This window comes from Pseudorca crassidens, chromosome 4, assembly GCF_039906515.1.
Source record: "Pseudorca crassidens isolate mPseCra1 chromosome 4, mPseCra1.hap1, whole genome shotgun sequence".
In the NCBI taxonomy this organism is placed as follows: Eukaryota; Metazoa; Chordata; class Mammalia; order Artiodactyla; family Delphinidae; genus Pseudorca; species Pseudorca crassidens.
Window position 1 is genome coordinate 73,917,339 of NC_090299.1, and position 15,037 is coordinate 73,932,375.

General features: G+C 40.0%; 1 protein-coding gene across 1 annotated transcript in view; it reads left to right on the forward strand.

Moving 5' to 3' along the window:
- The window catches only part of KIT (KIT proto-oncogene, receptor tyrosine kinase), an 85,703-nt gene that overhangs the window by 43,855 nt on the left and 26,811 nt on the right, over positions 1-15,037 (forward strand). Inside the window, exons 5-7 of the mRNA XM_067736026.1 lie at positions 5,248-5,419; positions 9,304-9,493; positions 11,924-12,039. Of these exons, the coding sequence (XP_067592127.1) occupies positions 5,248-5,419; positions 9,304-9,493; positions 11,924-12,039 (478 nt within the window). The remainder of the gene's footprint in view (positions 1-5,247; positions 5,420-9,303; positions 9,494-11,923; positions 12,040-15,037) is intronic.

The following is a 15,037-nucleotide window of genomic DNA, read 5'->3' on the forward strand; positions in this document are numbered from 1 at the left end:
CCTGTGTCCCCTGCATTGGCAGGTGGATTCTCAACCACTGCGCCACCAGGGAAGCCCGTGACTGAGTTTTTAATAATTTTTGTTTGAATGATCTTGGCCAAGTAGTTAATTTGCTCTCATGGTAGTTTTTCCTGAGTACACACATGCGTATTACGTTGGAAGAAAGGAAATATACTGTCTTTTCATCCTCCTCTTCCTCTTCTTCCGCCTCATGCTCTGTATTCAACATTGGCAGTTTCATGCCTGTTTAGAGAATCCTTTGCTAAACAAGTAACTATGGTGATTAGCGTAATGCAAACCATTATGATGGCGTTCATGTAGACCAGTGATGGATACCTTGCTAAGTGAAGCCTGCCACTAACAGGAGAATGGAACCAGTGGGTCAGAGAAACAAGTCCTATCATAAAACCAACAGCTTACACATGAATTTCTGACTAACCCTATAGAACACAGTCCCATATTAATTGCCTTTCTATGATCCTTGATTTCAGATGAGAGAACAATTTACGGGGTGCGTAACTGAGCCTCTCCATAACTTGAAAATTAGCCTTTTTGAGATGAGAATTAAATTGCCCCAGGCAGTTTGATTCTGAACCACTTTTTCCCAGGAGTCCTGCATGCCATTCCCAATTAATCCGCTGGTGCTGGTAGATAAGCCTGCAGTGTTGGGAACTCTTTGGGGAAATCCCAGTGAGCACCTCCAAGGGTTAAGGAAGAGCAAATCACATGCAAACAATATGTAATGTGTGACTTGCAGATGGGGCTCATGGCTGTATGCCAGGGTTCCTCCATGAATCTTTTATTGATATCCTTTGGCTTAATTTGGAATACCTAGCCCTGTTATAGCACTATCAGATTCTTTCAAAAATCCATAGTATTTGATCTGGATCATTTAGAATAAGTTTAATTCACAATGAAATTTAGGGTAAAACGACTCTTGTGGTATTTTTGCAACTGTTCGTTTTAAAACGTAAGAGAGTCTTGGAGTTTATTCAACACTGTGAATCTTGGTTAGCTTTTCTAAGGCTTCTAAACCCTCGTATTTTTGCTTGCTTTTATTATGATCTTTGACAGTATCCTAAATTATGGCCTTCGGGTTTGGGTGCTGATGATGTATCAATTATTAACAAACTATTCCTTCTAGCACCAATGTATTCATTGTCCTGTTTAGCTCCCTAAACAGGGACTCCTGGGCTCTTGCAGGAACTAGAAGGAAGATACCGGGAATCTAGAATATAGTCTGTGACCTGTCCATTGTCACTCTGCCTTTGCCGAGGAGATGTCTGTATGATGGACTGGAAGAGGCCAGAGAAAAATGTCACTTCCCCTTTGTCTCTTCTTAACAATTACTCTTAGGCAGGAAAATGTCAGCTTTCTGCCAATTATTAGAAGAATCTCTTAGAAGGGATTATCTTCAAGTCGACATAGTGCTCCAAACCGGAAAGGCCTTTAAAGACCTTTATTCTCTCATTGCCTTTTAGAAACAAAAGCTGAGACCATAGTGGCATCCTTGACTTGGCCAAGATCTCACAGTTAGTTAACCAAGCAGGTTTCTCTTCTTTTTGATTCCAAAACATTCAGCTTTGGCAGTCAGCTTTTATGTATGCTTATTTTAGTGAAAAAAATTTCCAAAAATATAATACCATGAGAAAAAAAGAGAAATAGCTAGAATTCTACCACTGTACATTAGCAGCGCTGTGCAGTAGAAATAGAATGTGAGCCTCCTATGTAATTTAAAATTTTCTAGTAGGCACATGACAGAGTAAAAAAAAAAAAAAAGTAAAATTGATTTTAATGTATTTTATTTAACCCAATATATCCAAAATATTTTATATAATTAACATTTAAAAAAATTTTTTTAACATCTTTATTGGAGTATAATTGCTTTACAATGGTGTGTTAGTTTCTGCTTTATAACAAGAGTGACTCAGTTATACATATACATATGTTCCCATATCTCTTCCCTCTTGTGTCTCCCTCCCTCCCACCCTCCCTATCCCCTCCCTCTACGTGGTCACAAAGCACGGAGCTGATCTCCCTGTGCTATGCGGCTGCTTCCCACTAGCTATCTATTTTACGTTTGGTAGTGTCTATCTGTCCATGCCACTCTCTCACTTCGTCCCAGCTTACCCTTCCCCCTCCCTGTATCCTAAAGTCCATTCTCTAGTAGGTCTGTGTTAGCATACAGTATTTATTCTTCTCTTTCTGACTTACTTCACTCTGTATGACGGACTCTAGGTCCATCCACCTCACTGCAAATAACTCAATTTCATTTCTTTTTATGGCTAATATTTCATTGTATATATGTGTCACATCTTCTTTATGCATTCATCTGTCAGTGGACATTTAGGTTGCTTTCATGTCCTGGCTATTGTAAATAGAGCTGCAATGAACATTGTGGTACATGACTCTTTGAATTATGGTTTTCTCAGGGTATATGCCCAGTAGTGAGATTGCTGGGTCATATGGTAGTTCTATTTTTAGTTTTTTAAGGAACCTCCATACTGTTCTCCATAGTGGCTGCATCAATTTACATTCCCACCAACACTGCAAGAGGGTTCCCTTTTCTCCATACCCTCTCCAGCATGTATTGTTTGTAGATTTTTTGATGATGGCCATTCTGACTGGTGTGAGATGATATCTCATTGTAGTTTTGATTTGCATTTCTCTAATGATTAATGATGTTGAGCATTCTTTTATGTGTTTGTTGGCAGTCTGTATATCTTCTTTGGAGAAATGTCTTTTTAGGTCTTCTGCCCATTTTTTGATTGGGTTGTTTGTTTTTTTGATATTGAGCTGCATGAGCTGTTTGTAAATTTTGGAGATTAATCCTTTGTCAGTTGCTTCATTTGCAAATATTTTCTCCCATTCTGATGTTGTCTTTTCATCTTGTTTATAGTTTCCTTTGCTGTGCAAAAGCTTTGAAGTTTCATTAGGTCCCATTTGTTTATTTTTGTTCTTATTTCCATTTCTCTAGGACTTGGGTCAAAAAGGATCTTGCTGTGATTTATGTCATAGAGTGTTCTGCCTATGTTTTCCTCTAAGAGTTTGATAGTGTCTGGCCTTACATTTAGGTCTTTAGTCCATTTTGAGTTTATTTTTGTGTATGGTGTTAGAGAGTGTTCTAATTTCACTCTTTTACATGTGGCTGTCCAGTTTTCCCAGCACCACTTATTGAAGAGGCTGTCTTTTCTCCACGGTATATTCTTGCCTCTTTTATCAAAGGTAAGGTGACCATATGTGCGTGGGTTTATCTCTGGGCTTTCTATCCTGTTCCATTGATCTATATTTCTGTTTTTGTGCCAGTACCATACTGTCTCGATTACTGTAGCTTTGTAGTGTACAGTCTGAAGTCAGGGAGCCTGATTCCTCCAGCTCCGTTTTTCTTTCTCAAGATTGCTTTGGCTATTCGGGGTCTTTTGTGTTTCCATACAAATTGTGAAATTTTTTGTTCTAGTTCTGTGAAAAATGCCAGTGGTAGTTTGATAGGGATTGCATTGAATCTGTAGATTGCTTTGGGTAGTAGAGTCATTTTCACAATGTTGATTCTTCCAATCCAAGAACATGGTATATCTCTCCATCTATTTGTATCATCTTTAATTTCTTTCATCAGTGTCTTATAATTTTCTGCATACAGGTCTTTTGTCTCCTTAGGTAGATTTATTCCTAGATATTTTATTCTTTTTGTTGCAATGGTAAGTGGGAGTGTTTTCTTAATTTCACTTTCAGATTTTTCATCATTAATGTATAGGAATGCTAGAGATTTCTGTGCATTAATTTTGTATCTTGCTACTTTACCAAATTCATAACATAAAAATTTTTGATGGGATATTTTACACTACTTTTTTCATATTAAGTCTTTAAAATCTGGGACATATTTTATATTTGCAACACAACTCAATTTGGACCTACTACATTTCAAGTGCTCAGTAGTCTCAAGTGGTTAGTCCTTACAAATGCTATATTGCCCACATTTTTTTTCATGTTTATTTTCTCTCTCCCCTCATGCATATGTATTAACACATGGTTGCTGTCTTAAGGTACACTCATTTTATGCTTTTTACATAAAAGAAGCATTTTTCTTATTTTCACGTATTCATAGTTTTGATACCTGGTATACATTTAGGTCATCTGCAATTTTTCACCGCAGTAAATATCTTGGACCTTTTGTTTTCTGTTGAGTTGTTTCCTTGAGATAAATTTGCTGGAGTTGCTTAGTGGTCTGAACCATGCTTCCAAGTTGCTTTCCAGAAGGACTGTTCGGATTTACAGTACTGTCAGAATGGTCTAATGCTAATAGGTTCACCATAGCCTGGCCAGGGAATCACCCTTGATCTTGTTTCATGTCAATATCAGCTCCTGTTTAGTTTCTTTTTTAGTTGCTTCCCTCCCCCCATCGTAATAGGAATGTGTTCATGTTACAGAAAATTTGGAAGATGCAGAAAGCTCTATGCTATTTCTTTTAATCTTCTCAGAGAGTGGTTATAGTTTATATTATGGTTGTTTCCCCATGACGTTTTCCATACAAGAAATATCTCCATGTCTTATCTGCAGATAAATATTAACAGTGGCATGGTGATATCACAAGAGTAAATGCACAACCTTTTCTCTTCAGCTCATGTGTAAATAATTGGGGATTTTGTCTTATATGTCTTATATACTTTAGAACTCCCTTTAATACTTGCCAAAATTCTGCTGGGTAAGAACTATAGGATGAATTTTCGAGTTAGTCTTAGACACTGTAAGTCTATTTTTATTCATGAAAATAATATAAATGTTAATATAATAGAACGATTGTTACTAGTGATGTGTTTTCTTTAAACCAGTGGGATGTAGAATAGAAAAAATATATATATAACAGGAAGTATTGATAGGATATAAATATGCTGACTTTTAAAATATCAGTGTCCTGTATTATTTCTTATATAAGAACTTCTAAAATTTGGCACTGTTAAAAAATATTTAGCACTGCAGAGAATTTGGAATTACGTATGCTGTGGTTATTAAGAAATGAATTTTCATTTTTTACAATCATCAGTAATAACTATCTTTCAATATAATCCTGTAATATGAAGTGTTCCAATGACAGACTTGTCATGATGTTTTATTATACTTACTTAAGTAGTGTATAATGAATGCTAATACGGAGAAGTTAATTGCTGCTATTTTTAATTTATCTAGGAAAGATCCTGAATATAAATTTTATGGTAATCTTTGATTTTTTTTTCCCTCTCCTTCTGAAACCAGCAGACTAAAGAACAGGTGAAGAGGAATAGCTGGCATCAGGGTGACTTCAATTTTCTTCGTCAGGAGAGATTGACTATCAGCTCAGCAAGAGTTAATGATTCTGGCGTGTTCATGTGTTATGCCAATAATACTTTTGGATCAGCAAATGTCACAACAACCTTAGAAGTAGTAGGTAAATATCTCTGGGAATGGATAAATTACTGGCATAGTGAATGAAGGAATTACTAGGTGGTTTCCTTTTTACGTTAATGGAATGTTGAACAGATTCTTAGGGTTTTTATTATTACTGAATGAATGGATGAATATATGAAAGAAAATGATCTTCGTAGCCTCTTCCAACTAGAGCACAAAAGCAAATTCTACCAATTTAATAGAGGCAAGTGGAAAGTTGTAACTGTGAAGCTGTTTGAACATGTCATTCTCTGCTTACCTCCCCTACCTCAACAAATACAATGTAGGTTGAGCCTTTCCAGAAACTCTAGTCCTTGCTGAATGACTTGACTTTGGAAATGGATGGAGACTTTTCTCTGTGGAGGAAGGCATATGCTTAGAGCTTAATGTATTTCTCTGAATCTTCTGGTGAGGTTCCTCAGCCTTTTGGTTTATCGTTTTATGATTCATGGGCTCTAGTCACCCTTTGTAGCAGGAAGGACTGAATTGGCTTCTCCTCCTCAGTACACCCCTGACCTCACCCTGTCCTCCAGCCTTATAGGCTGTAGCATAAACCTTCAGGAAGACAGCCCACCAGGCATGGGTCATTGATTCTACAGAGCATAAACTGAAACATAGTAACCTGTGCCCTAACCCCATCATATCTGGCATACACAACTGGTTTAGTCTTCCATGCTTTAGATCTTACTGAATATTTATTTCCCAGGCATCTACTTAATGAGATCAGAGTGTGGTATTTTGAATTACTGAAAATAATAATAATTTTAAAATTACTTTGTTTATACTTTTCTTGTCTTTTTAGTACTGTTTGCGTTTAATCTATTTTCTTGTCTTTTTAATGCAACCATATTCTCAGCGCTTGACTTTAAGTACTTGTAGGGTGGTGAAATTCATCATGAGCAATAATAAAATGGTGTGATATTTGTTTTCATTTCTCTCCTTTCCCCCATATTTCTTCAATAATTTATGTACCAATGTTAGAAGTCTGCGATTTATCCCACAATAATCTCATATGATTTTGGCGTTTCTGCCCATGTTGTAATGGAAAGTATCTCACCAGACTGAACGTGAAAAAGACACTTTACTTGCAATTACAGAGCCAGCCCAGAGAAAGGGCACTACTCTGTCCCTAAATGTGATTGTGAACCATTTATTAATTTGAATAAAAGGCTATGCTTTTAAAATATTAAACTCCATAAGTGCTAATTTGCTAAGTTGATTAGGGAGCATGTTGATATATCAGCTTCAGCTCCAGAAAGCAATTAGTAAGGATGTTTGGAGCTTATTGTTGTATGTAATCAGATTTTTAAAATCCATTCATCAATTTCCAAGAATATAACTGTATAACTGGAAAGACTGGAGGCCGTGAAACCTGAATCTGGCTTTGTACTATTTCAGGAGTGGGTTGGGATGGGAGGAACAGTAAGAGACAAAGAGAAAAGTAATTTCTTTAGGGGCTGGGAGTAGGATTTGGACACAGTGTGGAGTGGCGCAAAAAAGGCTTCTGGGTGGCCCCAACCTGGCTTTGAGTTGGAGCTCTGGCACTTAACTTTCAAATACACCCCACTTTAACTCTGCCTGCATTTTCTCTTCCAAGAAACATAGCCTCTAACTCCCAAGGCTGTGGAGGGAGAAAGGCCATATATTTTGCAGATGTGCCCGGCACAGTGTTTGCCCTTGATTAAATGTTAATGTCTCGTCAATTTCTTAAATCATCCTCTGTAACAAACCCAGGTGGGGTTCTTTGAGTCTAATAATTCTTACACTTCATGAATTTGAAGCTGTGTCCTATTATAGGACATAAAACTATATTGAGCAAACTGGACTATAGAAAACTCAGGAGAACTTTAGTATTTTGTACATGATGAGAGGGAGAGAAATCAGTGGAAATATCGTTGTCTGTGGTGTTTGAATATTTTGCATTGTGTGATATCTTTGAATTTATGATCTTGAGTACCTGAAAATTTAACGTAACATTCAGACAAAACATTTATTTCCTCAAAATTAATCTAAATTAGCTTAAAGAATGGCAGGGGTGTACCTTTTATCATTCAGGTATTAGAACAAAGTGGTGTTTTAATTTCATTTGGATGATTTTTGATTTTCACCTGAAAAATATTTTTTCCATTGATACAAAGGACAGTTTGACTCCATTTTTTTATTCTGAATCTGTAGGAAACTAAAGGAGAGTCAAATACTCTCATGTCAACATCATGGGGGCTATCAATATATTTAACCAAACAGTGCCAAAGACAATGGCACTGTTTGGTTAAATGACAATATAAAATGTTATAATTAATTTTCAAATTTTGAAAAATAAATAGAAGATTAAAACTCTTCCGTAATTCCACTAACTTGATATAAGCTTTTTTAGGATTTGGTATATGGTTATATTTTTATATGCAACAGGATTTTAATTATACATACAATCTTATGTTCTCTCTCTTTCTCATTTGAAGTATGTGGAGACTCTAGGCTGTGCAACAGTAAAGAGACCAGCCTTGGCTTCTTACAGACCTGTATTCACATGTAGGCTCTGCTTTGGGTCGCCACCTATATGGCTTTCCAGGACTTGATTTCTTTTTCCTCTGTGATTAGGGGTTACAAGCGTTCTCTTTCAGTATCATTATAAGTTAAATGTTTGTCATAATTATTAAACAAAGTGTATGCTAAAAAGCATTCCATAAATGGAGGCTATAAATATGATATTGGCAATTATTTTATGATGGTCTTTTCCAAGCTCTTCCTTGTATTGTTATTATTATTATTATATAATAATTTCTAAGGGCTGATTTATTTACTTAGCCAGTTCTCTATTTTCTCGTTTTTAAAATTATTATGACTAGTGTAAATAGCACTTCTTTTTGCACGTGGCCATCTACCTCACTAAGAAGAGTTCTCTGGATTAAATTGAAAAGTAGATAATTTTTAAAAATCTATATCGCTAAATGCTTTCCACAAGAGTTGTACCCGTTTACAAAGTGTAATTCAGTGTGCTACTTTAAGTACACTTGCAAAATTATTGAGTTTATTTCAGATTAGTTTTACTATTTTTCCATAGAGTGGATATACATTATTTTTTAACAGCTTTATTGAAGTTTTGCTACTTTCAATATGTGAAAAGGAATGCCTTATTTAAATTAGCAGTTTATTTTTCCTTCTATATTTTTATGTCCTCTTTTTCCTATTACCTTAATTAATTTTCCTATATATAGATACTTTCTGAAAATGTTTATGTATTTCGATTTGTCTTTTAGGATTTTTATTTCTTTGGTTGCTTCTAAAAAGCCTAGAAAACTCCCCTCACCCTCCCCTCCACAAAGTTTTGATAGAAGTAAATTCCGTTGTTTAGTTAAAAATATGGTTTAATTATTAAAATGCTGTCCTTGATTCATTTGTGATATATGATATGATAAGAAGATCTAAGTTTATTTTTCTCTAAATACTAAATGACATTCTTGCAACATTTTTATTAAATATCGGGGCTCTCTTCCCCTTCTTGATTTATGACATCTTCTTATCACATATACAATTATATTGGATCTGGGTATGGGCTAACTATTTAGTCCAAATACTTTTTAGCCTAATAAACATCAGGACTGGTAGTTCTAGAAGACTTCTAAGATGGTGATAGATCTTTAACAGACTTGCTTAAGAGGCAGAGATAAGAGAATAAACATTTCCAACGTGTGTCCTTTCTCACTTTATGACCGTGATTCTCCAAGAGCAAAATAAAATGTAAAATGGTTAGTCAAAATTCTTACTTGTCATTGCCAATTAATACTGGAAATCATTCAATATCTTTATAATCCAAAGGTGAAGTTTTGTTATTTGTCAAGATTTTGGGGATAACAGTTTCTTTCTGTCTCATTCTGCTGTGATTAGATAAAGGATTCATTAATATCTTCCCTATGATGAATACAACAGTATTTGTAAACGATGGCGAGAATGTGGATTTGGTTGTTGAGTATGAGGCATATCCCAAACCTGAACACCGACAGTGGATATACATGAACAGAACTTCCACTGACAAGTGGGAAGATTACCCCAAGTCTGACAATGAAAGTAACATCAGGTAAGAAAAGGGCCTTGTTTGGGGAATTACACGTTCCCCCCACCCTGTCCCCTTGGCTTACCGGATCCTGTTTCTGTGACCCGTCAGTGTATGAGAGGACAGCTGATAACGGAAGGAAGTTTGGGGCTGCTTCCTGAGTCATCATCATTTCATTTTGCTGTGTGTTTAGAGCACACAGAAAAGTCCATGCGTCAGTTTTCTTGTTTGTAAATTGGAGGATAGTTCTCTCCTAGAGTTCTGAGGATAGTTCAAAGCAGTGACTAGCATATACTAGGGACACATTAAATAATTCTCTTCAGAGAAAGAGAAATGTTAGTGCCTTTAATCATTTTTTTTAAGACTGTAAGAAAACTAAGAATCATTAAGCATCTTTGGGCCAGGCGGTGAACCCAAGTTTCTTTTACATCAGACCTCTCTCTCTCTCTTTTTTTTTTTTTAATTTTTACTTACTTACTTACTTACTTACTTACTTATTTATTTATGGCTGTGTTGGGTCTTCGTTGCTGCACGCGGGCTTTCTCTAGTTGCGGTGAGCAGGGGCTACTTTTTGTTGCGGTGCATGGGCTTCTCATTGTCGTGGCTTCTCTTGTTGAGGAGCATGGGCTCTAGGCGCATGGGCTTCAGTAGTTGTGGCACACGGGCTCCGTAGTTGTGTCTCGCAGGCTGTAGAGCGCAGGCTCAGTAGTTGTGGTGCACGGGCTTAGTTGCTCTGTGGCATGTGGGATCTTCCTGGACCAGGGCTCGAACCCGTGTCCCCTGCATTGGCAGGCGGATTCTTAACCACTGCGCCACCAGGGAAGCCCCAGACCTCTCATTTGATCCTCAAAACACTTACAATAAAAACAGTAGCAATAGTGACATTTCATGTAAGCTGTGTGTGCTTTTTTCCTGCCATGTGCTGTTCAAAGTCCCTCATGTACATTAACTCAATAATTTTGGTCCTCACAAATTCGATGAGGAGGCACTCTTACTTCCCTTCTTTCTATAGAAGAGGAATCTGAGACCTAGGTGTGTTAATCTGAACAAGAGCCCAAGGCTGATAAGAGGTAGGTGCCTAGATAGAGTTAGTACTTTTTCCTAGTCAGGAGCTCTTGGCTGTTGTAAGAGTGTGGATAAGAAAGGATGCTGTCCTGGGCCTCGGTCTAAGGGTTGGAGGGAAGAGCATGTATTGGGAGGTGTCCAGGATTCCTCCTTAAAGGTGATCGAAGGGCTAGGAAAGAGGCAGGAGCTGAAGATGCTCTCAGGAGTCTGGTGTGGCAGCCAGGTTGGATGGTAAGAGGCAATACTATTCGAGGGGGAGGGGAGAGGGAGGGGGCAAAGGCAATGAGCTCGGCTTGGGGTTTGTTGAATTTGAGGTTGACTGTGGGATCTTGAGCCGGGATGTTCAGGTAGAATGTATCGTAGGTCGGGTTCCCTGGATGCAGCGCCTGCGGGAGGGATTCACAGGCAAGGTCTTCATTAAAGGAGAGAGAGACCTGGCGGGGAGTTGGGGGGAACAGGGTAGAGAGGGGAAAGGAGAGAAGAAAGGGTGTGGGTGAGCCACAGTCCAGTCACAGGGACACTCTGGACTGGGGGGGTGGGATGTGAGCATAGGTCTGTAGAGGAAGGAAGGCATAGGACAGGGAGGTCTGGACTAGAGGTCAGGATTTGTGAGCAGACAGTAAGTAGTTCAGGGGAGCATGGATTGCCCAGGGAGCACATGCAGTGTGAGAGGAGAGACTGAACCACCCACCACGCGGTCGAATCAGTTGTGGGGGTCAAGGGGCGCCCAGGGTGCTCCGTCCATGCTGGAGCCCGTGTCAGTAACGCCCCCGATGGTGGTACCGAGTGCTCAGTTATCACAGCCATCTACGATGTCCTTGCTGTGAAACAGAAGGTCGAATAGCACATGCTGCAGAGGACACTGGGAAGAAGCAGCGGCGGGGAGGAAGGAGGAAAGCCGGGAGACGGTGGTGTCACAAGAAGGAAGGTGAGGGCAGCGGTATTGACCTTGCCGTGTGACCCTGAAGCATCTGCAGGGAGACACCTACATGGAGATGCCTGCCAGCCTGGAGTTTTGCCAGGCAGGTGCCGTTAAAGCAGGGCGGGCGAGTTCAGGACACCGATGAGAGGGAGGTTGAACAGAGGACCAGGGCAGAGAAGGATGCGGCCGTGGGGACAGCTCAGGAAGCGGAAGAGGCTGCCATCTCTGTGAGGTTGCCTTTATGCCGAGAGAGCCTTTCCCCACTCTGTATTCTCACACGCCAGGCATCTGTCCCCAATGAAATATATGTGTGTGTTCTTGTTTGTTAATGTGGATCTTGTTAATACTGAATTAAGTGGGGCATATTTTTCCAAAATAAGCATGTATTTTCAGGTAGAAACTGATAAAGCCACACGCCCCGAGGCAGGCCGTCCACAGGTGACTGATGGGTTGTCCTTTCTTTGTAGATATGTAAGTGAACTTCATCTAACCAGATTAAAAGGGACCGAAGGAGGCACTTACACGTTTCTCGTGTCCAATTCTGATGCGAATTCTTCCGTGACATTTAATGTTTACGTGAACAGTGAGTAGAACGAATGGCTGCTTATCTTTTTATTTTTTTATTCTTTTAAGTTGTGGCTAGTGTTTATAACAGCTGCTGCACTGAGTTCATTGTGTACTGGGTCAATAACGTTTCATGATAATTTGACCTTAACAAAGACCTCGTGGTTTGGTGGTTGGAAGACTGTGTACAAAAACCAATTCCTTGTCCTACATTTCACTAACCACATGACCTTGTAGCTGGTGCTCAGATGCTGGGTGTTGCCTTTGAAGTCAACAGAGGAGCCATAGAAGTTAAAAATAGCAAACAGTTTGAGGGAGAATGTATTCTTACTGATTGTTGAAATGGGGAGCCGGAGGTTGAATAGGAGCTAGATTATGGTATTAGGTGGGAAAGAAGTGCTATCAAGCCCTGACAAACAATTTCTTGTTATAACGCTTTCTCTTTCGGGTTGGGGTATTCTTTTTTTTTTTTTTTTTTTTTTTTTCGGTATGCAGGCCCCCTCACTGTTGTGGCCTCTCCCGTTGCGGAGCACAGGCTCAGCGGCCATGGCTCACGGGCCCAGCCACTCCGTGGCATGTGGGATGTGGGATCTTCCCGGACCGGGGCACGAACCCGCATCCCCTGCATCAGCAGGCGGACTCTCAACCACTGCGCCACCAGGGAAGCCCACGTTGGGGTATTCTTTGTGTGAGATGAATGCAGTATCGCTCAGCTCAGTGGGTCCCTACTGCGTGTCACGTGGAGGCTGTGGGAGAAGGGCGCAGGTGGTTTAGGGTGGGAGGATGGCAGTGGACGTGGGAACCTGAACACCTGAGCCCTGTGTGGCCCACATCCCACAATGTCTTGGGGCAGCGTCTCTGCACAGAGGCTGATGCCTGGGGCTGTGCTCACCAGCTGGGACTTTTGCCAAGTGTAGGGCCCGCTCTTGGCTCTGCTCTGGGGCCCCCTGCATTTCCCAGGAAGGGTGGCAGGTGCCTGCCACACCACACCAGCCAGGGGACCAGAGGCAGGAGGCCTCCAAAGGCACGGAATCTCAAGGGACCAGCCCACAAAATGACCATCGGAATTAGCCATCGGGGCATGGCAGGGAGGGGCGGGGGGGCGTGAGGAGACAACCTGGAACATTCCCTAGAGAGCAGCTTAGTAACAGTTTGTGTGTGTTGGGCTGCAGGATGGGAGCCAGTTCCGTGTCCTCCAGGAGCTTATTACTTGCTGCATAGAGTGATTTTCCATCGTTCCTTCACTGATGCAGCCGCTCACTAGCGTGGTGGGGTGGTGAGCGTGATCCCTTTACAAATGAAGACAGGAAGCAGCTAGCAAGTGACACTCAAGACAGGTTTTTGATTGCTAATCTGGAGTCCTTTGTCAATTCCAGCATTTCCAAAATCGTGTTTCCTGAACAAGGTGTTCACATGTATTTAGACAAAGAGCATCACATCTGCATAAACATTTTTCTTAACTGCAGACCTTCTCGGCATCCTTCATACGCTAACGTGTATTTTGCCTGCCCAGGAGGAGGCATGGAAATGAGCATATCTCTCACATTTGTATGACCACAGAACTCTCCTTTTCCAAGGGAAACACGTTAATTAACATCTCAGTTCCCGGGAACAGTTTTGATTATGTGGTATCTCATTGGCCTGCAATTCAAATATCTCTAGATTAATTCAGATGTTAATCAGAAGAGTTTAGTGTATTACACATGGACAAAACTACCTGGTTACTGTTCAAGTAATTGAAGAGATGATTGCAGGTAAATCAGTATCCTTGCAAGCGTCATATCCGTACTGTCCGTACAAAACTTTATTTAGGGTGTTGTAGTGCAGTACTTCTCAAACTGTCTGTGGTAAGGGACCTTGTATTTTTAATTTCCAGTTCCTTCTGGATCAATACTTCTTATAAAATACAGAAAGAACCAGCCACTAGAAAAGTGAGATGGAAAAGAGCAAAGATATGTAAAATCCAAGAATGGATTTTTTTTTATTATTAGATTCAACAGATACAATTAAGTCAAATTGCTTAGTCTCGGTTTCTCTGCTTAGGTCCCCAGTACCAGTAGATCATGGACATGGCCTACTCGACAGGCCTCACTTTGAGAAGCTTAGTAGTTGGGAATTTTATTAAGTTATGTCGTTTGCATTTCTCTTTCCCTGGCTTCAAGGTCCAGGGTGCATTAAGATCTGTCTCTTTCCCCCTTTTTCCTGCTTCCATTTGCCAGTGTGTGTGGTCTGCCAGTCAGTCATGAGTCACTGACCTTAGAAAGACATCTCTGAAGTCACCCTTACTTTTCTCAGGGTGACAAAATTGCTACCTTTTTACTTACCAGCCTAATTTGCCATCCATAGGATCGGTGTTAATGACCTCTGCTGGTGAATTCACGCGTTTGAAACTAGAGAGGAAATGGCCTGAACTGTCCCAAATGATCCCTTCTTGGATTCCCTGTTAGCGCAGGAGGCCTTTTCTATTGTATATTCTGGGGCCTGGGTCGCAGATACCTCCCAGCACGTACTTGAGCTCCTGCTTCATGGCACTGGGCACACGGATGAGGGTGTGTAGTGCCTGCCCTCGTAGGTTAAGCTCTTCAGGGAGTCTCTTCATTGATGTCAGTTTATTACAAACACTAAGCTGACGCTAGAGGCATTTATTTCACTTACCTAACATGTTGGATTTCTTGACCTCCAAATGCTTTGACAGAGCTAGCATTTTTGTGTGAATCTTTTATCTGTTTCTTATGAAGTATGTCCCGATTGCTCTTCACAGATATAGTTAGCTAATTTCTTTGTTAACTTTATTTTTTGGATTGAAAAAAAAATTCTAGTTGATGTATCATGGGGCAAGATGTTACATTTAAAATCAAAAGCTAAAAATAGTTTTAAAATTTAAACTTGGACCAGTTGTGTCTATTTTGACATACCATTTTAGCTGAGCCAAATTACGTATGTAGATCTGCTGCATGTTTTATTCTGTAAATAAGCTAAGCCCCACGGGTGAAAGGAATTGTGCTCTGCAAAAACTA